General features: G+C 39.8%; 1 protein-coding gene across 1 annotated transcript; it reads right to left on the reverse strand.

Annotated features, from left to right (window-relative positions):
- Positions 1 to 246: 246 nt before the first annotated feature.
- TSPAN3 (tetraspanin 3) lies at positions 247 to 23,240 on the reverse strand. The gene is made up of 7 exons (XM_074354302.1): positions 23,007 to 23,240; positions 10,960 to 11,151; positions 10,640 to 10,714; positions 8,997 to 9,098; positions 7,903 to 8,055; positions 7,562 to 7,645; positions 247 to 1,150 (listed from the first exon to the last, which is right to left on the reverse strand). The coding sequence occupies exons 1-7, from the start codon at positions 23,067 to 23,069 to the stop codon at positions 1,058 to 1,060; spliced, it is 762 nt and encodes a 253-aa protein (XP_074210403.1). The 5' UTR covers positions 23,070 to 23,240; the 3' UTR covers positions 247 to 1,057.
- Between the last annotated feature and the right edge of the window lie 23 nt (positions 23,241 to 23,263).

The raw sequence follows: 23,263 nt of genomic DNA on the forward strand, positions 1-23,263 counted from the left end.
CTATAGGATATACTGGACTGAAAAGCAACTGTAGCTTTTAAAATACCAAGGCCTTTAGAATTTGGCAACAGATACAATTAAAACACATGCAAGTCATAATGAACTGCAGACAGCACCAACATTTAAAACATCATAATGCTGCTCTGGAATTAATTTAAAACATCATAATGCTGCTCTGGAATTAATTTAAAACATCATAATGCTGCTCTGGAATTAAAGTATCTCCAAATAATTAAAAACTACATGTTGGGGAGGGTGATAAGAGTTTATTGAATTAGATTTTTCTATTTACAACTGAGATCACATCTACATACTATTTTGCTAGTCTACATGGGTACATTATTTCTAACAAGTTTAGACTTAACAATGAATGGGCTCAATCGTACAAAAACACACGCATACGCTCACGCTAATTGTTTTAAAACAGTAGTGCATACATTATACTCTTTCTAAAAAGCCAGCTTTGATTAAAAACCACTAGTTTCAAAGGTCAGTCTGATTTTGAAGATGAACCAAGATACACACTGTATGATTCTAAAGTCTATTTTAGCCATTTTGTACAGTTGCTATCTTACTGGACTACAGTATATATTTCTTAAAAGGACACTGATGAGGGGCACCATCTGGTATTAACTTTAACCAGACAGCTGGCTGCCTCCCCCTCCCCCCAGAAACCTTTGGCCAAGAGTTCTCCATGGTGAAGACCGGAAGGAGCCGGCGATACTGCAGCAGCAGTCCCATTACTGCTTGGAGGAAACAAGCAGACCCACGTCCGCCTTTAGTTCCACCGCACTGCGCAACTCACAGACGGTTCAGAGGTTAGAACATTTACCCCCGTACTTCAACACTTACGGGCATGGAGAGTCAGCCAGGAGAGAGGAAAAGAGTCATAGGTGGGTAGGTAAGAAGGTGGGCACGTGAAGAGCCAAGCTGCTCTGTCCAACACCTGTGTATGTGTGCTTTAACTAAATGAACTCAGAAGGTCAACAGCAGTGGACCTGCTCAATTCACTTTCCAAACCAGAACAAGACTAAAAAGCTCAAGCTTGAGTTCTCTCCTATGCGTAGGTTCCACCGGTGATGAGGAGCTCGTAAGCAGGATCTCTACTCCTTCTGCACAATACGATGCATGCACACAGCATGCCCAGCAGCTGTGGAAAGAAAACAGCAATGGGGAAAAAAAAGGCTGAAAACCCTCAGAGCAAGTGTGTATTTCTCTGCTGGTAATGAACTGTTCCAAAGTTCAAAACTCTCAAATTACCAAAACAGCACTAACAGTAATGAAAGCAAATTCTAACAAAGACATTATCTTTTTAGGAACGAAGTACCAAGTTTTAGCTTCCCTGCCTCACATCTAAGAATAATTTGTGAAGCCAGCAGAGGAGCAAGGCTCTTCCTCCAGCCATCCCCACTCTCAATCTAGGGCAGTGCTGCACAAAAGAACTTTCTGCAATGATGGAAACATTCCCTGTCTGAGTTGTCAAATATGGTATCCACTAGCTACATGTGACTCCTGAGCACTTGAAATGTAGCTAGTCCAACTAAGACGTTGCATTTTTAATTTTACTAAAATTAATTTAAACTTAGACATATCTGAGCAGTGGCTACCATACTGGACAGCAAAGGTCTAGGAAGTAGAATGATCAAGACTATGTATGTTGAAGAAGTTTAATGGTGGTCTTTTCAGGCATCTGGATTTGGGGAACATAGGCTTTATAATAATCCAGAAAGAGAAAAGCCCAGAACAGCCCAGAAGCCCTATGGGGGAAAACCAATCCTGATGCCAAAAAGTGTAGTTTGAGGGTTTCTGTTTCACAATTATTTACTCTTTTTGAAATGCAGGTTTGGCTCTGTGGTATTACATACATACTACTTTTTAAAGGTCACCCTTCCTTCATCATTTTATTTAATAAACCCTAATCCTTCTGTGGTAGCAAACTGGGATCGTAATAAAGTCATGCCATGTTATTCTGGATAAGCAAGAGGATTAAGTCGGATTAAAGAGAAACGATTCTAGAATTTTTGACCTGGCTTCTTACAAAATATAAACAGTTACCAAAGAGCTAACTAAGAATAAATTAATTTGCTGCTCTAGCTTTTGACAGTGAAAGGTCTCAGTTATTTGACTTTAAAAGGCAGGGCCCTCTGTACATATGGGGTCAATCTCATTTCAATAAAATGTTCCCAATCCATAAACAGACCTTCAAAGTTTGAAGTGGAAGATCACTAATGACACAAGCATACAGAGAAAAAAGATGTCCTTAATGTGAATCCTCCATGATAAAGTCACATACTCCAATTTCTGCCCTGATTTAGCCTAGATTCTACCCATTCAGGATATACCCCTGCTGCCTGAATCCACGCATTTCAGCATATCAATATTTGCTGAATGCTAGTAATGCAAAGCACCTTAAACACATTTTAAAAGCAAGTATTACTGAAAGTTTACTAAATATCTTAAGCCAATTCTTGACATGTTTAGTATCTAATTCCTAAAGAAATATATTTCCATTCACTGTACATCAAAACATTCTTAGAACAGCTATAAAAATCAAACACAATTATGTTCCCAGGCAATGTTAAACTGAGCAATAAAAATGCTAAGCTCACAAATTACTGATTTGCTTGGGGAAAAGATCTCTCTTCGCATCCCCAACTCCTCACATTCTTTCCTGTTGGTTAACTTCTACTGAAGGAGTCAGCATTCTCAAAATGGGGTCTGAAATAAGGATCCTTTCTTTCCTGACTTTAATTTCAATTAAATCAACTTCTATTGATTAAAAACAATTCAATAAGCTTGATAAAACGCTACTCATGCGTGGGAATGAGTCTAAGAATATTAAGTGCTATGCAATAACTTCTTATAGCGCAAATCTCATCACTAAGTATTACAGGCCCATTTCCAAAGCCCCGCTATACTAAAATCTCAATGATTACTGACATTTCCAACAACAGATTTTAAAATATCACACAAGTATTTTAAGTCCAGTTTGACTCCTTGCAATGAAACCTTCTCCTGCAATATTCAAGTCATGAGAACTAACCTGCACTTAGTCCAAATGTAACACCCAGCAACTGCCAAAAAAAAATGATTACTGAATACGGAGGCAAGTGGTGATTTAAAATAAACTACCAAGGATTAAAATGTGCTATGATACACTATGTAGGTGGTGTTATGAGGAAGTAGGTATTGTTATACAAGGTAATTGGAACTGCACACCCTTTCCTAAGAAAAATTTAGAAATACCTATCAAAAAAGTAATCCGTATTCTCTGATGCCTCAATTTCATGGCTAGAGATTTTTGCTGTAGACTTTGCACATATACAGAGGATATTCACTAATTGCATTTCTGTAACAGCAAGACTTCCATAAGTGCCCATGAATGTAAATTAAATTATGAAGTATGTTCAAAAATTGGAATACAATATGCAGCCACAGTAACATATTAATTTGTTTTTAAAGAAGGTACAAAAGGTTATATACCATATGATTCCACCTATATAACATTTAAATGGAGGACAAACTTGTGGCTGCCAGGGGGTTGGGGAGGAGGCCTGGGAGGGAGGTGGGTGCAGTTGTAACAGAGCCGCAATCCCACCAGGCAGGATCTGGCATGGGAACTGTTCAGTATCTTGATTGTGGTGGCAGATACAAGAACCAAACAGGACAAACTGTACAGAATTGAATACACACACAGAAATGAGAAATCTAAATAAAATCAGTGAATTATATCAATGCCAGTATCGTGACTGTGATACACAACAGTCTGACAAAACGTTACCACTGGGGAAACTGGGCTAAGCACACAAGGGCTCTGTCTGCATTATTTCTCAAAACTGGAGGCCGCATACAATTATCTTAATTTTCTTTCTTTAAAAAAAAAGGTAGAAAATTGCATCCTATAAGCTTCTATCTGCATAAAAAATACTTATTTGCTTGTCTAACCACAAACTACTTCCGGAAGGATATACAGGAAACTGGGAACAGCGGTTGCCTCCACAGGGAGACACTGGAGAACTGCGGTCAAGACTTGAGAGGGATGCTTATCTTTTACAAAATTTGTATCATTTGAAAAAAAAAGTCATCAAATGGGTTTTTTTCAACTGAGAAATTTTCAAGAAGTCAACAATTAAGATTAATCCCCACCTCCCAAATTTAGCCACTCAAAAATTAGATTCCCAAGCTTCGGTTTTTATGTTTTTAAGAAAGAATTACTTGGCATATTTTTTAAAAAGACTGTCAGAATCAAGCCACTTGATTTTAACTATCTGGGCCCAACCTGAAGCACTAGTCACTCATGTCCTTTAACTCATTTTAATGAATAACTCGTACTCAGAAGCAGCAGGAAGGAAATAGCAGCTTCAGTCTCCTTCACACCTGGAACACAGACCAGGAAAAAAGGAACATGCCTTGGGAAACAGTTCTCTATGAAATTTTGCTCTTGATCACTTCCTATTAAGGACATGCCAATGTTGAAAGACTCCAAAGACTGACAGTTCCCATTTTTCCCGTATTGCCTTTCTAGAGAGCCTTACCCACAGCTGATACTTAAGAGCTTGCCAAATCAAAACCTAGATTTTATTATTATGACCAGACCTTTGAAATATAAAATTCATAGTTGATAATCTGCTCATTTTAAAGGCTGGCTGTCCTCAAAGAAATGAAATATCCTGCTGATCAATAAATAGGAAAATGGTTGTAGCAAAAATTTTTAAATCTCATTCTCTTATATTCAAAAATTGTTACAATAATTAACTAGTATTTTTCAGATTTTCCTTTCTTGATCATTTTGGTCCTACCCAAACTCAGGCCACTTAACAAGACTAGAAAGAGCAAGGTTGGGTAAGTATTTCATAAAGGGCAATAAAGAAAATAGTTTAGGTTTTGCGAACCAAGAGACAAAACTGGTCTCTGTCACAACTATTCAACTCCACCACTGTAACACAAGGGTAGTGACGGACAACACACACACAAAGAGAGGCAGGGGCCAGGCTGGCCCACAGGGCCCACAGGTGACCGACACTCAAACTAGAGATTTTTATTGATAAATTAAGCTTATGAGAAAATTTATTAAATTAATCTTTATGCCTCAGAACATCAATAAAATGTGGCTTAACAGTATCACAAATCACACTCAAAACCAAATGAGACAATGCTTAAACAGCTTTGATACTCACAACAGCGGAAATCTTTCAGTCTTTACCATTACTTGAAACTCAATTTCCTATGATAGCTCTTAAGAGCTTTCCCACTTTAGAACCTGAAGGGAAGTGCTAATAATATTTCAATGCTATTAAACGGTATATTCTATCCAGCTCAAGTGTCAATTAACTGTCAGGTTTCATAACAGAATTTAAGAATTTCACCTTTTCAGAATCTTAATTCTTAAATTTGTAATTGGAGGCAGAGTATACATGGAGACGGGGGTTCAAGCTCTAGAGATGGTCCTAAGTCACATTATCCTTGCTCTCCCTCATTTTCATGGTCTTTAAAGCAAAGGGAACAGGGACTGGACAATCTCCAAGTATGCTTTTAGCTCCTTCTCTCAGGATAGGTATACAAGCACAAGAGCTCATTCATCTTTGAGTTGTTTCTGCCTTTGCTCAGGTTTTCCACACCCAGGGCAACCAACCTACGTCAGATTTTGAATATCAAAAGTTTAAACATTTACAGGTACTCCTTAAAAAAAAAAAAAAGAGAGAAAGAAAGAAAGAAGAAAACTTATTTAAAAATTCATTTCAAATGGATGTTTTTCCCCTTAAAACAAACACTTTTTAATTTTCAAAACCACTAGGTTTTGAGTCTGTAAAAGCTCTGACTTAGTTCTGTTGAACTGAAAACATCAAAGCTTTATCAGCCATTACTTGTCAGGATGATTTAAGTATAAAATGCATATGAGAAGGCATATTTAAAAGACTAGTTAGAAGAATATTTATTAGCCCCCCCCCGCAAAAATTTTTACTGAGGAAGTATCTGGCTCATTAATAATAAGCTTAATTACATGAGGGACGTATCTGAAGTGTTGATTTTCATCAGTCTTCTATATACACGTCGCATATTTCATGATCACAAGCACCATACAAGTCTAAAGATTTTCTGCTATGTGCTAACACATGCAGCTTTATTACCACACATACAATCATTAAAAATGCACAGATCAGGATTTCACCTGGGAAAGAGACCGCCCTCATGTTTCATTAGTTTTAGCTAAATGAATGTGTCTGCACAATGAAAATACGAAATACATCCCTGCTGATCAACAGATTACTGCTATGCTGAACCACAAAGTAAACGCTTAGAAGGGCAGAGACCATAGCAAACAAAGAACTAGGCTTTTTAATTAATCATTTCAGCGCTGTTTGAATACCAGCAAAGTAAACAATCTCCCTTTTGCCATTTTAAATGGCACTTCCCATTAAATACACTAGTTTCTGTTCAAATACACAGAGAGCAGACAATCCAAACAATTTACATGTAAACTAGCAACTACATTGGTTTATCTAACAATTAAAAATAGCAACACTTTCTTAAAATAGTTTCTCTAGACCTGAAACATGTTTCAAGAACATGTTAAAAGAACACGGAAGAACACTGAGAACTAGATCTGATGCAAATGATTTTCAGTCATTCTCAAATAGTTGTAATATTCCTCTAACAGAATTCTTAGGGAACAGTGTATACATCTGAGAAACTAAGAATATAGGCAGTTACAGTGGGCAGAAAAAGAGCCATCTTTCTTATTTGTATTTTTAGGTGGGAATGGAGGCTAAAGGATGTGTGAGGTTTTTGTTTTTTTTTTTTTTTTTTTTGATAAAGTGAGAGGTAATTAAACAATTACCAACTACTTTGTACAAGCTATTATTAAGAGGAGAAAAGACTGTTTTCACTCGTAGGAGCTGGGAGAAGTCCCCACAGCTGCCAGCAAAGACATGGTACATTTCCAGATAATGTCAAGTGGTGTCACAGACTTCTTGATGACAGTCTGTCTGAAAAAACTAAGTCCACAAATATAAAAGAGGTTACCACCTCAGTCTTTACCTAAAGGTCTTTTTTGTAGAACAATAAAACTGTTCCTATTCGTGTAAGAGACTAGCGCAGTGTTAGTTCTTGATTTATGTATATGAGCATATAAAAACCCTTGAAGACAGAAAAACAAGAAATGGAAGGAGAAATTTAAAATGATTAAAGTAAAGCTTTCCATTTCCAAACTAAAGAAGTTCGATTTTTTAAAAGATTCTGTTAAGTTCTACTAAAATACCTTCCAAGAATACATCATGACAACAGTCTGCATTTTGAACAGGTCACTCACTCACTAAGTCAAGAAAGTAAGACAAGGAGTCCCCTCATACATGGTCCGCTCCCCCCCACCCCCATCTCTGGTTTCTGGGACCGTTCTGGGTCTGTCTAGAGACAGGAAATGGAAGATGTTGGAAACTGGTGTCTGGTACCTTAATCACTTCCAAGTTATCTACATACACGAAGATTAACTGCACTTAGTGATTAGAACCATTCAGGGCTGACATCGGAGGGTGAATGGAGCTCCCTGCCTAGCTGTGCTCACCTGAATAGCCGCAAAGGCCAGCGCTGCCCAGATAACGTGCATCATGATTTCTTGCAGCTTCTTCACAACTAGAGCCTCACAGCCCTGAAACACCCAAAGTCATCCTCGTTAGTCTGTTTTAGAAGTGAAAGCTGCAAGGTCACGTACTTCTACTTATTGGCAGAAATGGAAATGACAGAAACTAATAGAGGGAAAAAGAAGAAAACACATTTGAAAGTAATTTATAGTAAAATTAAATGGCATCAAAGACAAGTAAAAATAGAGCTCCAGGTAGAGATAATTCACAGAGAAAGACAGGTTACCAGGCCAGATTCAAGTGCTGGCCAAGACACTGAGCCTACCTCAGCGTAGAGGTCAGAAGGGTGGGCCAGGCTGCCATTGCAACTGCTGGCGGTCTCTTTGCAGCAGCTGAGAGGGACGCTCTGGTTTTTGGTTTGTTTGAACCAGTCTGTATTTTCCCAGTCTGAATAGTTGTGAATTCCACAACAGTGCAGCTAACAAAGAAAACAGAGATTACTCCCCACAAAACACATAGTCCGTGTTGAACTCTGGAGCTCCCTGCGCTGCAGAGCTTTAAGCTCCTCCAGACCAGGGATGTCCAACAGAACTTCCTGCAATTACAGACGTGTCCTCCGGCTGTATGCCCAGTATGGTAGCTACTAACCACCTGAGGCTACTGAGCAATTAAAATGTGGCTGGTGTGACCAAGGAACTGAATTTTTAGTTTTAATTTAAATAGCCACATGTAACCAGGGGCTCCAGAACCTCCATATGAAAAGCACACTGTGAACAAGGGGCCGTTTACAGCTAAGAAAAACCTTCACATCTTACCTGGTAAACATCTGATTCTGAGCTAAATGTTATTTCTAATGACAAAGTATTTAAAATATTTTGTCTGAAATGTCTGGGATTTACTTTAAAGATATGCGGGAGTAATATATGAAACAAGATTGACAAAAAGCTGAATTTTTGAAGTGGGTTTATGGGTACGAAGATCTACTATAGATTCTCCGTGCCTTCATGTATGTTCATACTGTCCATAACAATTCTTTCTTCCTTTCTTCCTTCCTTCCTTCCTTTCACAGTCTTGTCTGGTACCTTTTCTGGTCTTGCTTTCTAAAGGTATATGAAAACGTCTCACCTCCTCTGAAGTCCATGTGGATTTCCAACTTTCCTGTGACATACATACTTCTCTTCCATTAGCTCTAGCTAATTATTTTTTGGGGAAAAGTCAGGTGCCTCTTAACTGGCTTTGACTAGGAGGTGATGGTGGAAAAAAACTTTTCAAGGGTGAAGGTAAAAATATTGGACACAATCATGAAGCTAACCATGGCTGTAAAGGTGTATGGCTAGTTTACATAGTAACAGAGTTAAGTTTAATGTTGACTCAACAGCGATTGGTCCTCAAAAACAAACCAGCCTCAAGAGAACTCACCTGCCTCTGTACATAGTCAATAGCCCGGCTAGCAGCATCGGGGTTGGTTCCATTGTAGGTCTTATATACTTTCTGAATGCTGCGATCAACCTCATTTTCCACCTGAGTCAAAATAAAGAATTCAGTCCCTCAAAAATATTGGTAATAGTAACATTAGTCAAGGCGCCAGCTAAAATGCCTAATGGCACATATGCAAAGTGGCCAGATATATCTGCGAATTTCTTGTAAGAAAAAAGTTTTCTCCCTTCCTGCCCTGAATAGATTCAGGTAAAACTTCAGACATCCTATATCACATGGATTAAAAGCAAAGAGAAGCTGTGTGCAAGATGGCAGACTACCAATTTATTAAAGAGGGAGAAAGCAGTTGGGCCTTGAGATAGATGTCCTAAATTGCAAATGGACCACCTTCTTTTTTAAGGAGGTTTTCAGTGGGTTCTCAGAAGATCTATTCACTTTCCTTTCCTAAAGGAGGTAAAAATTAAACAACTTAAAAAGCCCTCTACAAGATATTTTTGGGACAAATAGCAACATTATTTCCATTTTACTTGATATTTATTTAGAATTGGCAAAAGTAATCAACAGGTGAAAAAAAAAAAATCAGTCCTTGGACGTGGCGCTTTATAAAAAGCTGCAGTTCAATGTAGGTGAGTGAGGAGACAGGAAATAAACTTTTCATAACGCACCGCTGCCAATTATTAGAGTAACAACTAAAGCGTCACTTAATAACATTTGCTTGCACCAGATTCTCCTTACCCTTCTGAGATAATCAGACCTATGTGGTACTTGTATCAGTGATGCTGTAAAATTATAAAACTGATAACCAGGTCATGGGTAGGGGCATAACACACTGCATTATCTTTTTGGCATAGCTGCCTGGTACCTTACATAGCAATGGCTGAGTATTAAATTTGCATAATATGCCTTTGACTCAAAACCGTAAGTTACGGTGAGAAGAACTCTACTATGTCTTTATAACGGCTCTATATTTATACTCAAATTAATTAATTTAAAGCAGCCTGTTCAGCCTTAAGGGTACTGTAGACAGAAAACAACAATAGGCAAAATAGAAAGGAAAGGAGAAAGAAAAGAAGAAGAAATGCCCAGAAAAGAGGAAAGAGGGGCAAGAGGGGGCGGCCAACACAGCTGCCTCGGGGTTCGAGTCCCTCAGGTTCCCTTGTCCCCCAGGACAGGGCGGGAAGGTAAGATAACAACTCTCCATCTCCGGGTTCCACGTCCAGGACCAAGGCTTTTTTTTTTTTTTTTTTTTTAAAAAAGAGGCAATGGAAAATGAAGTCCTTAGTTCTTCTAAAACAGAAATCAGGGAATCTATATAGGGAAACTATGGGCTGAGGAAATTTGGAAAAACTTCTCAGCTGATCAACTTTTCATTTCTAGATCATTCTGAAGTCATTTAAAGAAAACTAAATACCTACAAACTAGAACAGAAGTACAATCAAACCTGCTGTATTAAATGAGACTAGAAGTCTTAACAAGTAATTTCTCATTAACTTTAGAGTTTTAAAGCAGTGGCTAAACTGAAGCAAAGCAAAAAAAAATGTTTACTCTAAAGATGAATTTGCTCTATTTCACTTGAAACACTTAAACCCCCTTTTAAAACAAATAAATTACAGTAGACGACATACCTTTGCTCTGTAAACATACCCCAAGACCACTACAACAACTTCTGTGACAAAAACCAAGAGCAGGATGATGACAAACTGTAAAGAAAATGTAAGGAAACACTGTCAAAAATTAAATACAAATGAAAAAATAGCTCTGAATACTCTCTTGATAAAAAGCAATTATTTGAAATAACTGCTGGAAGTTTAAGACACATGTTAATTCTGTTCTAATTATAGGAGTCCAAGAGAACATGGTGTTTCATGTTCAATTCAAGCAACTCACACAAATGAATATTCCCACAAAGAAAATGACGCACACGCTCAGCAAAGCGCTCACTTACTGTGGCAAGTCCACAGCGGCTCTCCCGGATCGTGGCACAGCAGCCAATCAGCCCGATAATGAAAAGCAGGGCTCCTACAGCTATGATGACCACGGCGGGGATGAGAGTGTACACGTCTTCAAAGAAGTGGTCGTAGTCATCGTAAGTGATGAAGACATAGGCTCCCACGTAGCATAAAATGCCAGCTGCTCCCTGTAGAAAACGAGGGCAGGGCGCTCGTAAAATTCTCCACCCCTGCTGGTAAACATCCCCACTATTTCTTAGCATGTTATAATTCAATGAGATTTTCCATCACTCAAATCTACTTGTAGACTTTTTCAGGTGAAGCCAACAACCCTCCTATTACTCATTAGTAAGAACATTCCTAAAGTTGAAAAATTTTCCAAACTCCATCTACCTTTCAATAATTGCTGGTTCATCGAGGACCAAGAAACCATGAATCCAGTAAGTAAAACTGATGACAAGAATGAAAACACCCCCCCTCTCCCCAAGGCCTACGTGTAGCTCAATTACATGTCCAGTACAGATCAGTGGCGGGGGGCGCCTTTGCGCATCACAGCTGCCCCCAACAAACGAGGAAATCAGGACAAGCGGCAGAGCCGGGATCTGAACACAGGCAATCTGACTGCAGAATCTGCATTTATAATCCCTACCGCTTTGGGGAAAGAGTAACCAGTCACCATGATACACATTTCTAAAAACTTCTGCTGTCCTAGCTGAGACTGTGAAATGGTAAAGCTAGAGGGCCAAGTTACTAAAGAACTCTGTGAACTCTTTAGGTCTCTTTATTCTTTAGAATCATGTTTCAAAAACTATGTGAAGAGGAATTACCTGAAGACCTTACTGAACTGCAGACTCTGGTTCAGTAGGTCTAGGGTTGGGGCCTGAGAGTCTGCTTTTCCAACAAGTTCCCAGGTGATGCTGAAGCTGCTGGTTCATGGACTACACTCTGAGAAAAAAGGCTTCAAAGCACTTAAAGGGAAAGTGGACGCAGAAAGTCACGGAACAGCTGCTGCCCCAGACACCACGCTCCAGCTGCAGAGTTTTACATACATTCTGCTCTTCCCGCTGTCGACTTTGCTATCACCGTGTACCAGCACAGCGCGACAGCCCAGTGCCACTTACTTTCATGTGAATGAGCAAACACATGTGTATGTGTTAAACCATTTGGTCTAATGAACTGTCATTTGTAGAGCACTTTGAGATTTTCACATGAAAAGAATTATTTCACCATCCTTTAAAACTTAACACATAAATCACTAATCTTCAAACTAGAACAGAGCCTCCACGATGTTACTGGAAGTATCATTAACTCCTCTCAACCTGGAAACTCAGTTTACTTCTCAAGCCTGCGGGACCCTGCAAGCTGGGCATCAACAGGAGGCCAGCAGGATCATTCAGACACTAGGCCAGTACAATTATTCAGATCTGGAAGAAAATGATCCCATTTATGTAAAGTTGATAAAGTAACTTGATTTTCTTTTAATAACATGAACTTTTTAAGAAGAGAAGACAACTAGAATCATAGGGGCAACTGAAAAAAAAAGCCATATTCTTTTCAAACTCTCCTCATCTGGCTGGCAGGAGTCCCCACTGAGGGCTTTCTTCCGATTTCTCTCAGGGTTCCTCTCATCCTCTTCGTGGACTCTTCCTTACAGACTGAAATGCTAGTGATCTTCAGGGTTCTATCTTTGCCCCTTCTCATTTTGTAGGCTCTCCCCGGGTGATACCAGCCACGGCTTCACCAGCCACTGTAGCTCTCTACCTAAGCCGTTATCTCAGAACTACACATCCCGATCTGGAAGTTCCACAGACACCTCACCCTCAATCGGCCTCAAACTCTGCCTTCCTGCCCACTCCTTCTAATCTTCCCTCATAGTCCGTACTTCACAGCAATGGCACCACAGTGACATTTTCTCGTCAAATGCCTGCGAGTTGCTCTGTGCTTTCTCTGACCCACCTCTACATCCCACCACCCACCTCCTCCAGGTTTACTTCCAAACCATGACCTGAAGACAGTTACTTCTCTTCAACCCCACTGCAGAGTTCCTGTCTTAATTTGGGCCCTACCGCTGTTCACCCTAAACCTTACTTGCTGGCCTTCTCTGTCCCTTAATAATGTGTTCTTTATATGACCAGTTATTTTTGTTAAAAATAAAACCAGATCAAGCCATTAGCTTGTTTAAAATCAGGAAGAGGCAAATAAGGCCCCTGATAAACCAATCTGTTCCTCCCTCCTTTGCAGCCTCAGACTCCATTCTCTCTCACGCACCCTGAACAACAAAAGACTCTTATTTCCCAATGTATCACGTGCTCTCTCACCTCTTCACCCCTGCTGCTTTGGAATGTCCTCTCTTCATCTGCCTGAGAACGCCCTGTCACCCATTAAGATACAGTACAGCATGATCTCTTCCTTTTGGAAGCTATTCTTGACCATTTTAGGCTGGATTAGGTGCCCTTCATCACAAATCACCCCCTACATAACTCTTACAAAGCATTCATTACAACTGTTGTGATTCTAAGTATGTATGTCTCAAAATGCCTTTTAGGCACAAACTTTGCCCATCTGTCTTTCATCCAGCACGTCGAACAGTGCTTGGCACACAGCAGGCCAGGTACCACTCAAAACCCACTGAGTACACTTCATCTCATCTCTTCCCTTGAAACTGCCCTCCCATCTCTATAAGCTTTGGTCTGTATCTTGCTTTGTTTCTCTTCAGTTCAATATTTATAGCTTTTAGTTCACTATTCAAACAAGATTTGGCAACTTATCCAGCTTACTGAATTCCTGATGGCCATCACATCTGGAATACATTAGTTTATCAATGCTTCACTGATCACAACTGTGCCTGTTCAAAGGCCCTCAGAATTCACTGACTTAACTTTGGTGGCATATTATTATGGGATGAAGGAAGGTCTAAGACAGGGAAAGGAGACACAACTTAACAGTTTGGGTGCATTAATTACAGAAGTATATGGAATACTTAACACTCTTACGAAGCACTACTTTTTCTTGACTACGTATTTGTGATATATAAACAAACACATATGTACACACACACTTTGTTATAGTAAATACTTTAAGTCCTGAAATTCAATTAGAAGAAATCCTAAATATGAAGCAATCAAATTCGGTCCAGTTTGTCTTCACTAGTTGTCTCTCCTTTGGATTCTTGGCTTTTCTTAATAGGCCATCTTCATTTCTTAAAAGACTTGAATTAAAATGAATTCCATTTTTAGTAAATGAGATTTTAAATGACATAAATTTGAATGAAAACAAGATAAAACTGGAAGATATATGTACTCAGCAATTAATCTGCAGCACAGGACATTGAAGAACTATTCGCATTTTAAATACAAACGATGAGTTTTCAACCTAAAGAGATTCCTGTGAGACTCACACTTGGTGCTGCCTGGGAACGGGGCCAAGTGCAATGGCCCCAGCGCTGCCGTCCTCCAGACAGAGAGGAACGTGGTGGAAGGCTAGAGGGGAGCCGTCTGCAAAGCTGCCTATCCTTTTCTAATGGACTCGAAAGCAGTTTCTTTTCCCAGGCTGCAAACCAGTCCACATCCAATTCCCACAGCAGAGTTGAGAACATAACATAACACTTCTATTTTGACAACATACAGAGGGAAGCAACTTACTGGTTGTATACAACCAGAGCAGAAACTGCACTGACTGCTGATAAGTCAAATTACTTGTAAATAGAGGCTGTTTCCTAAGTTGAAGATAACTTCAAAATTTTCTTATTTTAATGACATGTATGTATAGTGCTTGATATAAGTTGTATAATAAACAACTTACGAAATGAGATCAGTTACTTCGAAAACAGAGAAGTTGTCCAAACAACAGCTAAAGACCTAAAAACAGCAATAAGCAATCACTTTCATGAAATTCAACCATTAGGATGAAAAATAGAGGTAGGGCTTGTATGGTAAATGGAAGTAAGGTAATAAGTAATTCCTAACTAGTAACTTTGTAGTTTGCATATTTTTAATATAGGAGTTGTGGCTATTAGAAAGGCTACAAGGTGACCAGGGTTAAACCCTTCTCCTGAAGGGTCATGCTGGGATTGGGACGATCAAAGGATCCAGGCTTTGCCAACAAAGCAGCTGCAGCAGGGGGAGGAGGCGCAACACCAGAGGGGCTGAAATGTAGAACTTGGAAGCAGCTGGAATGCTTTAGTCAACGCTGAGAAAATCGGCGCCTATGAGGAGGATCTGTGCCAGGACAGTATACTAAAAATATGTATCCTTTTTACAAAGAAGTGAAGGGGAATTTAAGGGAAGAGCCGAAACTACAGAAAAAAGAATTTTTTAAAAAGCCATTCTTCTTTATTTTTTAATAAGCTCATGCTCTAAATTAAGTCACAGAATTTCAAAACTTTTAGGAGAGTTTTTGCACAACACCAAGCTGTCCCACTAAAAACCAAGCTACCTATAAGAAAACAGAAGTACGAGTTACAGAAGTATGATGCCTCACCTCATCCTTTTTACCTTTCCACTGCTTACACACCAATGTGAAGCCCCTTCAAAATGAGAGATTTCATTCTTACATAAGGTTGATTCTTCTATAGTTTAGAAACAAGTGTTTTGGTTTTAGAAATCAGTTGTTTTGGTTTTGTACTTTTCAAATCCTCTGAAAGATGATGAAATGATAAAACTACTAAATTCTTTTCTAAGGAATATGAAATGCAAGGGGGCACATCAACCACGGTGAAAGCTGCCACTGGAATGTGGCAGTATTAAATGTGACCTGTTACAAGCTAGGACTTAAAACAGCTCTGCTGTGAAAAGTGTACCTAAATGGAAATGACGGTGGAAGCATCCCACAGGACATGTGGGTGAAGGCACATCTGACTTTCTTGCAGTGGTACATAGCAGCCATGGATCCACGTGCAGAACTGGCAAGAATCAGGACGGTGTAAAGATGAGGGGACCATCTGAAGTCATTCAGCTAAAAGCAGAGTGACAAATTCTTCTTGTCTGTGAGAACTGCTACTGTGGAGAGATTTCTGCCTCCAACAATCAACTGGTAAAGCAGAAAAGAATGGAATGCTGGGAGAAAAAACAGTCAAGAAAAGGCCTGGCAAAAACCACTCATACTCTAGACTTTGTAAGAACGCAGATTTCAAAAAGGAGACAAAAGACAAACAGCAGCAGAAAGTCATCTTACACGTATCTTTTAACATTTAACTCAGTTTCCTGTGCAGGCATATTAGTTTTACGTAACTCACTTCTCTCCTACGAGTAATCCACTGATAATTCTACACAGTACGTTTCTGAAAGATTCCCCAAACTCTACCACAAGTGTCTTAAAATCACCTTAAATCTTTCAGCATTACTTACCATAATATTCTCTAGTCCACACATACTTTGTTTCAATTCTGACCTATTCTGATGAAATCCTTCATATCATTAAACACAATCACTCCTTTACCAAGTCCAGTGTCTCCATATTTCATGGTCTCTCTTATCAAGGAAGAAAAAAAGACTATTCCAAAGATTTTAAATTCTCTTTCAGAAGTTAAAGCTACTCTAACCAAGAATTTCTGACGCTATTAAGGTATCACTTTCTGTCTAACAAACTGGTCAATGATAACGGCAAGCAGTATTCAAAGATGTGAGGGCACAGACATAAGACCCCTCAGGAGTAGAGATTAACACAGAAAATCTTTTTGGAAAGCAATCTGCCAACACACTATCAGCCTCAGCATTTATGCTTTTGTGCCTACTCACCGCATTTCTAGGCATTCATCCTTAAGGAAGTAAGTCAGGTGGAAACAAAGATTTGTATAAGGTATATTCATCAAAATGTTATAATATTATAACAAAATTATAATAGCAAAAACAAAAGAAAAAACCCTGGCATCCAGAGATATACTTGCATTATAGCCTTTAAATATGTTTAAGCATAATTTAATATGTTTGTAGTATGCTAGGAGAAAAACACACTTACATGCAGACATTTTTTAAAAACATCAAAATGTTAATAATGGTTGTCTCTCAGGGTAGAATTATGATTATGCTTGTTTTCAAAAATACGTTTTAGTGTCTTCTTTAAAATATTTGCATAATCAGAAAAGTAAATATTTAAAACTATATCTGAAATTGAGGCTTTGCTGTCCTTTCACAAATGAATTCTCAGATCTGTCCTTAACTGCTAACATAAATAAAATAGGTATTTCTTCAGTCTCAAATATTTTAGGCACCTGTCAGTCTTCCCTGTTTATCACTTTTCTTGGGTCTGCCTGGCTTTGATTCATCTTGATGTTTTCTGACAAACAAATTCTGATCCTTTCAGTGCATATCTTTTCATTTTTTTTCATAAATAACACCTAACAAGGAGATAAGTTTAAAAAAAAACCTAATAGGGGGCGTAAAATTTTGACAACTTCACTGTCACTATTGCCATTATTCTTAAAGGAAAAAATATTTTAATCCCTTAAACCAATATTACTCTGATGATATTCCAAAGGTCACGGTCTTCAATTCTGTCCTATTTTCACTTTTTCTGTATTTGGCTTTTAATAATGATTGTTTATCCAGCTTAAAAGTTATTCTGTTTAATCTAATTTATATCTACCAATTGAAATACCCAATTGTTCAGGCTGCAGTGAAATTGGAGATCAACCAACTGCCACAGCCAAATTATTGTAATAGCAAGGAGATTAGCTATTTTCAGATTGCAGGGCTCCAGGAGTTATCTGAGAAGCATGGAATTTAAACATGCATTTTTCTCTGAGACCCTCTGTCCCTCTGCCCTACTCTAACTGTAAAAACAGTCAGTTCTTACTATAGACACCTGAGGTGCTTAAGCTCAGAGTTTGTCCATGCTTAAGTTATGTGTTCAATCAGTAGCAGCGACAATGTAAAATACAGTATGTTAGCATTTACTACAGATTCCCCTTAGTAAATCAGAAACAAATACATCAGTGCAAATAATTTTTCTCATCTATTGCCTCTACCAAATGATTGAGGGCTACTGAGAGAAGAGATGACATTTTTAAAGGAAAACTTGAGACTGTCCATGAGTATACGGGGGAGGGGGGAGTGCACCTAGAAATTAAACTTAATGGAATAATAAATGATTTTGCCTGTCTGACCTCTCTTCCCATGAGTTGTTAGAAAGCATGGATTACGCCTTTTTATATTTCTCAGAAATAGGTAAAGCACAGATATTCAATAAGCATTTACTGAGTGAATGGTTTTTAAGGTATATTTGTTTGATACAAGTATAAATTTTGCGGAATAAATTTTCTGCAAAAATCCTAACCTAAATTGGATCTTATGGAATAAAGTTCAAAAAAAATTTCAAAGCATGATAAATATCCTAAAAAGCTAGTAAATAACCTATTCCTTAAATTGCTAACTAAAGAGAGCTTTGCTGCATGTGGTCACTGGGCCGATTTCAAGTTCCCAAAGCTGTGAGTTCTTTTGGTTAGTGATTACTCAGAGGCACAAGGCACTTGGTCAGTGGACAGATGACTGAGAATGCAGTACTGGAAACATTCATTTTCCTAACTGTCAAAGACAAGTTAAGGAATAGGTCTCCTATTACACAGCATAACTTGCTTACTGACAGAGTTAGCTTTTCTTCTAGTGAATTGAAAAACTATGAAAAAGAAAATGTTAGCTAAAGGAGTGTTCAATGACGTTCTCTGTCAGAGCAGTCATTCATGATGACAGAAATACAAGAGGTAGAGAAACAAATTCCAGGATATTAGATGAAGGTTCTGGTTCAAAAGTGTCATATTCCCAACTCAAATGTGTAAGGTATGCTGCAAAACACAATATATGTATATGGAGATTTGTGGCAAGAGATTTTCCTTGAAATATTTTGTTATACAATTTTTATTTTTTAAACAAAAGCATGAATATACAGTTAATCATCCTCTTGGTAATCTGAACATACCAAGTATATTCTTGCCTTAGGGCCTGTAGGCTGCTCCTTGTCTTAACCGACGCCACCTCCTCCAAATCACTCCCAAAATCCACTCCTTCATTTATTCCAGATTACATTTCACCTCCTTGGAAGACACTTCTTTGCTAACCTAAAGCACCCACCCAGTCACTCTGTCACATCACTTTGTTTTAACTCTGCGTAAAACAGCATATCTGACATTTTTCTTGAATATTTTTGTCTGTCTCGCTCCATCAGGAAGTTCTGTAAGAACAGAGATCTTTACTTTTCCACCATTTTACCAATAATAAAACATTTGTGTTGTATTTGTTTAACAAAGCAATGACCCTTAATTGTATGTATTCACAGAGGGAAGTGTGACGTGAAATTTTCTTTTTAAGACAGGATAAAATTTAAAGGTTATATATGACTTTCAAATACAATTTGTATGTAAAGGGTATTTCACGTAAGTGAATGATGATTACTGAAGGCGCCACATTCCCAAGTTGTTCCAAAGGCATTTAAAAGGTGTTTGATCTTGTGGTATTTCCTACTCCACAGCTGTTATAGTGTTACTATGGTTTCTCATACTGATGAAAAACACCCTACACAGATGTGCCAGATTATAAATGCTACAAGCAGGGACAAAGCTCTCTCTTGTAGCCCCTATAATGCCCAAGACGTATATGAGCAAAATAAATGCTAGCCAATTGGTTTTTCAAATAGGGTAGAAAAAGTAAAGGTAATTTGTGTAACATGCGACTTGATTAAGAACTCAATTAATTTACCAGAATAAAAATCTGAAATTAAACAGTACCGATTTAAACTTGTTTTAGATGAGGCCTCCTGGGTCAGATCAAATGACCCATTTAATTAAGAACCCTATCTGACCTTGGTACAAAAGTGTAGTCTATAAAAGAGGCTAATGGCTGTTCCAGGAGTCTTGAAAATTTAGTCACATAAATCAAACACTCCTGTCTTCCATAAATTATCACGGGTCTAGCACTAATACACACAAATTTAAAGCTATGCCACTCCATAAAAAAAACCAAAGAGATCCAAGTGGTACATCCTTTCACTTGTCCAAAATCACCTTCTGTGCTACAAATCCTAATATTTTGGAATTTGGTGAGGGACTCTCCATTTCCATTAAGACAATCCTCAGGATTTCAGAAACCACTGTTTCCCCTTCAGTCTGTGCCTTTCCATAGTAACTTTCTTAGACTACATTGTCCAAAATAATCTAAACCAAGTCAACATTAACAACTTTGGCTGTCAGATCATTTAATGCCCATCGTAAGTAATTCAAGTACATATCCTCTTCCACATCACCACTCACTGAACAAACTGCCAACTGAACCAGGATATCAAGATATTAAGAGGTGTGAAATGTTGCCAAAGCAATTAAACTTTTAACACTTATCAACAATCAGCCATTACCATTCAACAATGAAGAGCCAGTGCAACAGTTAAAAGACCTTTGCTAAAGTTGCCCAAGGGAAGCTAGATACTTTAGAGATGCTCTAGGTAGGGAATGCTGATTCTTCCACTTACGTATTAAGGGACTGAAAGCAGGAAGGGGCCACTGTATAAGAATAATCTTATCAGAACTGAAGCGTGCATTACAAATTCCCAGGGAGAACAGGTTCGCACCTGTTTTATGTACTTCCTTCCTCTTAATGACTTAATTCTTTAAACTGACAAGTTAAATATTGTAGTGTAAATGCTGGTGTGGGTTCTAAACAAGGCTCAAATCAGTGTTTCACAGAAAGTGACTCTAGCACACCCTAGAGTTCCCTCACCTTTCCAAATCTGAAATCACACTCTGCTCCAACACCGCAGGCTCCAGGGTACAGGGCAACCCCGCTTTGCAGGCGGGCTCTGCCCCACCTTGGGCATGCCACTTTAGGTAAACGTCAATGTCCTCATCTGTAAAGTAAGCACACCACTCCCTGCCAGGTGGGACTGTTATAAGGATATTCCACATGAAGTGCTCAGCACAGTGTCTGGGTATAAAAAGCCCTTAGATGTTAGTTATCATTACCAACATCAACATATTCCAATAGTTTGTCCCTAAACTAATTCTTTGGTGGGAGACACACCTAACATTGCTTCCTCATTAGGTATGTTGCACTAATCCTGCTCTATGCCACAATTTTTTCCCTGCATGTCTGCTTAACTTCCTCATCACAGCTCACAGATGTTTTACTATCCTACTAACCTAGACAAAGGGTGTCTTTACCACACAGTTTAACTTTAGTCTTGGCTTAAGAACCCACTATGAAAAGCACAACTCAAGTTCAATATAACCTTCTTCACTAAGTGCCAATAGTACATACACCATATTTTCCAAAGATTCATGAGTAATCACTTGAGTTAACTGCTATTTTAAATGAAAATTTAATTAAGAAAACGGCTCTTGTATTTCCATTATTTTGTTTCATTAACAATTCCAGTCTCTAAGCTTGAGTAGCCTAGAGTTCACCTGAAGAGTGCACAGATTATTCTTCAAAATCAAATTGTTATGCCCATAAAAATCACAAGAAACTGTAAAGGGTACAAAGCAAAGTTTATGCCTAAGTATCTTCTTATCTAATAGTGTTTCCCATCTGGGTATCCCTGAAAACTCTTTTACCTTTTAAAAAGGCTTCTAAGTCAAACTAAAGTATTAAGAAACGCAGCCCTAACTAGATAAGAAGCAATCATGAAAACCAAGTCACCTGGGCGATTCTGACCAGGTACCATCAATCAGGATTCTTTTCATCACTCCAATACCCTGGAAGACTCAACAGCAATGCATGTGTGTAGTAAGCGCCTTGTATGTAATTATCCTTTTATGCTACAGCAGTCAGGATTATGAAGTTTCATCCTTTGTGGGTGGAGGGGGGACAGGATTTAAGTAGGAAAAGATCCTTTCTGATTTAGGTATGTGGGTGGGAAAGAGTTGAATGGGGGACACACCAAAGTATGGAAAGTGGGAATGTTCAATAAGTGTCCTGGGAACCCGGGACACAGAAGCAAATGTTTAAGAACATGGTCAAATCGTGAGGAAGGAAAGGTGATTGAGGACTTCAGCTGCAATACCAGGAGAAGGTGGTTGAACTTATTCTACTGCTGAAGTTTTGTTTATTTTTTTTCCTTTTTTTTGGGGGGGGGGGGTGTCGTTTGTTTCTTAAATAAAAGTGATGTGAGGGAGGAAATGTTTAATAACATTTATCCGGGTGCAAGGTCCAAATGAACTAGCAGGTGGAGAGACTGAACAAGAATAACACAGGTTATTACAAAAGTCCATGGTGAGATAAGGACCTGAACTAAGATGAACTGGCTATAAACACCCCTTTCTTTGGGGGCGTGTCCAAAATATTCATAAGCCACCTTTTATTGAAAGTGAACTCATCACTTTCAAGATCTTGTGACATCTGAATCATACTGAACCAAGGTTAATAATCCTAGGTTGCCCATCGCCATGAACAAACAAGTAGATTGATTTTCTTGGTCACAGGATTATTTGGCTTCTCAAGTTGAAACCTCTCCGTTTTCTGGGCTGGTAACCAGCCAGCCAGCTCTCCACACACAAAGAGCTCTAAGTCAAGATCCCTCGGCCGAGTTGGGAGCGTCCACGCACGTCTGCACGGTTTGCTCACACGCCTCGGGGCTGCCAGAGGAGCCGCGGCGGTCTGGGCCCTGACAAAGAAGCGGAGCCCGACCCTTGCGGGAATATCCTATTTCGAGCCCGATGTCCTAAAAGAATCTGCAGTGAGCGCTCTCCGTCCAGCAGGCTGCTCCAGGAGAGGTCGGGGGCGGGGGGGGTGTCGGCCCAGGTTCTCAGCGCCGGGCCTCCGGCACGGAGCCAGCCGGCGGGGGCGTCCGGCCGAGCGCGGAGGCCGCCGGAAGCCCCCGAGGCTTCCCCCTCACCGCCCTCTGCGCCCCGGGCCTCCGTCTCGGCCGGGGAGGGACCCAGCGAAGCGCCTGCAGGGCCGGGACCTCCGCGCCTGGGCTGCAAGGATTCGTTTCCCCTCCGAGCCCCCAGTGCCAGCCCCGGCCGAGCCCGGGTCCCCGCTGGGCCCCTCGGAGCCCCGGCCGAGGCCTCCTTTGGGCCGCGCCGCCGGGCCCTCACCCCATCCCGCCCGCAGGCCCCACTCACCCAGAAGATGAGGTTGAGGAACACCAGCACCGTCTTGGAGGAGGTGATGCCGCACTGGCCCATGGTGCCGGGGGTCGGCTGGGGCCCTGCTCGGCGAGCGGGACGCGCTCACCGAGCGAGGCGGCAATGGCGACGGCGCCTCTCCGCTGGGAACTGCGCGGCCTGCACGGCGTTCACCGCAGCCCCCCGCGCCGTCGCGCACTCCGGCCCAGCAAGCACCTCGCTCCTCCGCGCAGCCGCCGCAACCCCCGCTGGGG

Source organism: Camelus bactrianus, chromosome 27, assembly GCF_048773025.1.
Source record: "Camelus bactrianus isolate YW-2024 breed Bactrian camel chromosome 27, ASM4877302v1, whole genome shotgun sequence".
Lineage (NCBI taxonomy): Eukaryota > Metazoa > Chordata > Mammalia > Artiodactyla > Camelidae > Camelus > Camelus bactrianus.

What these genes read in the sequence shown, in the direction of transcription:
- TSPAN3 (XM_074354302.1), bottom strand. Translation starts at nt 23,069, where the DNA reads ATGGGCCAGTGCGGCATCACCTCCTCCAAGACGGTGCTGGTGTTCCTC. An exon ending in CTTCTGACCTCTACGCTGAG is followed by an intron (nt 7,646 to 7,902) that starts GTAGGCTCAGTG and finishes TGGGTGTTTCAG; the next exon opens with GGCTGTGAGGCTCTAGTTGT. An exon ending in TGGCCTTTGCGGCTATTCAG is followed by an intron (nt 1,151 to 7,561) that starts GTGAGCACAGCT and finishes TTCTTTCCACAG; the next exon opens with CTGCTGGGCATGCTGTGTGC.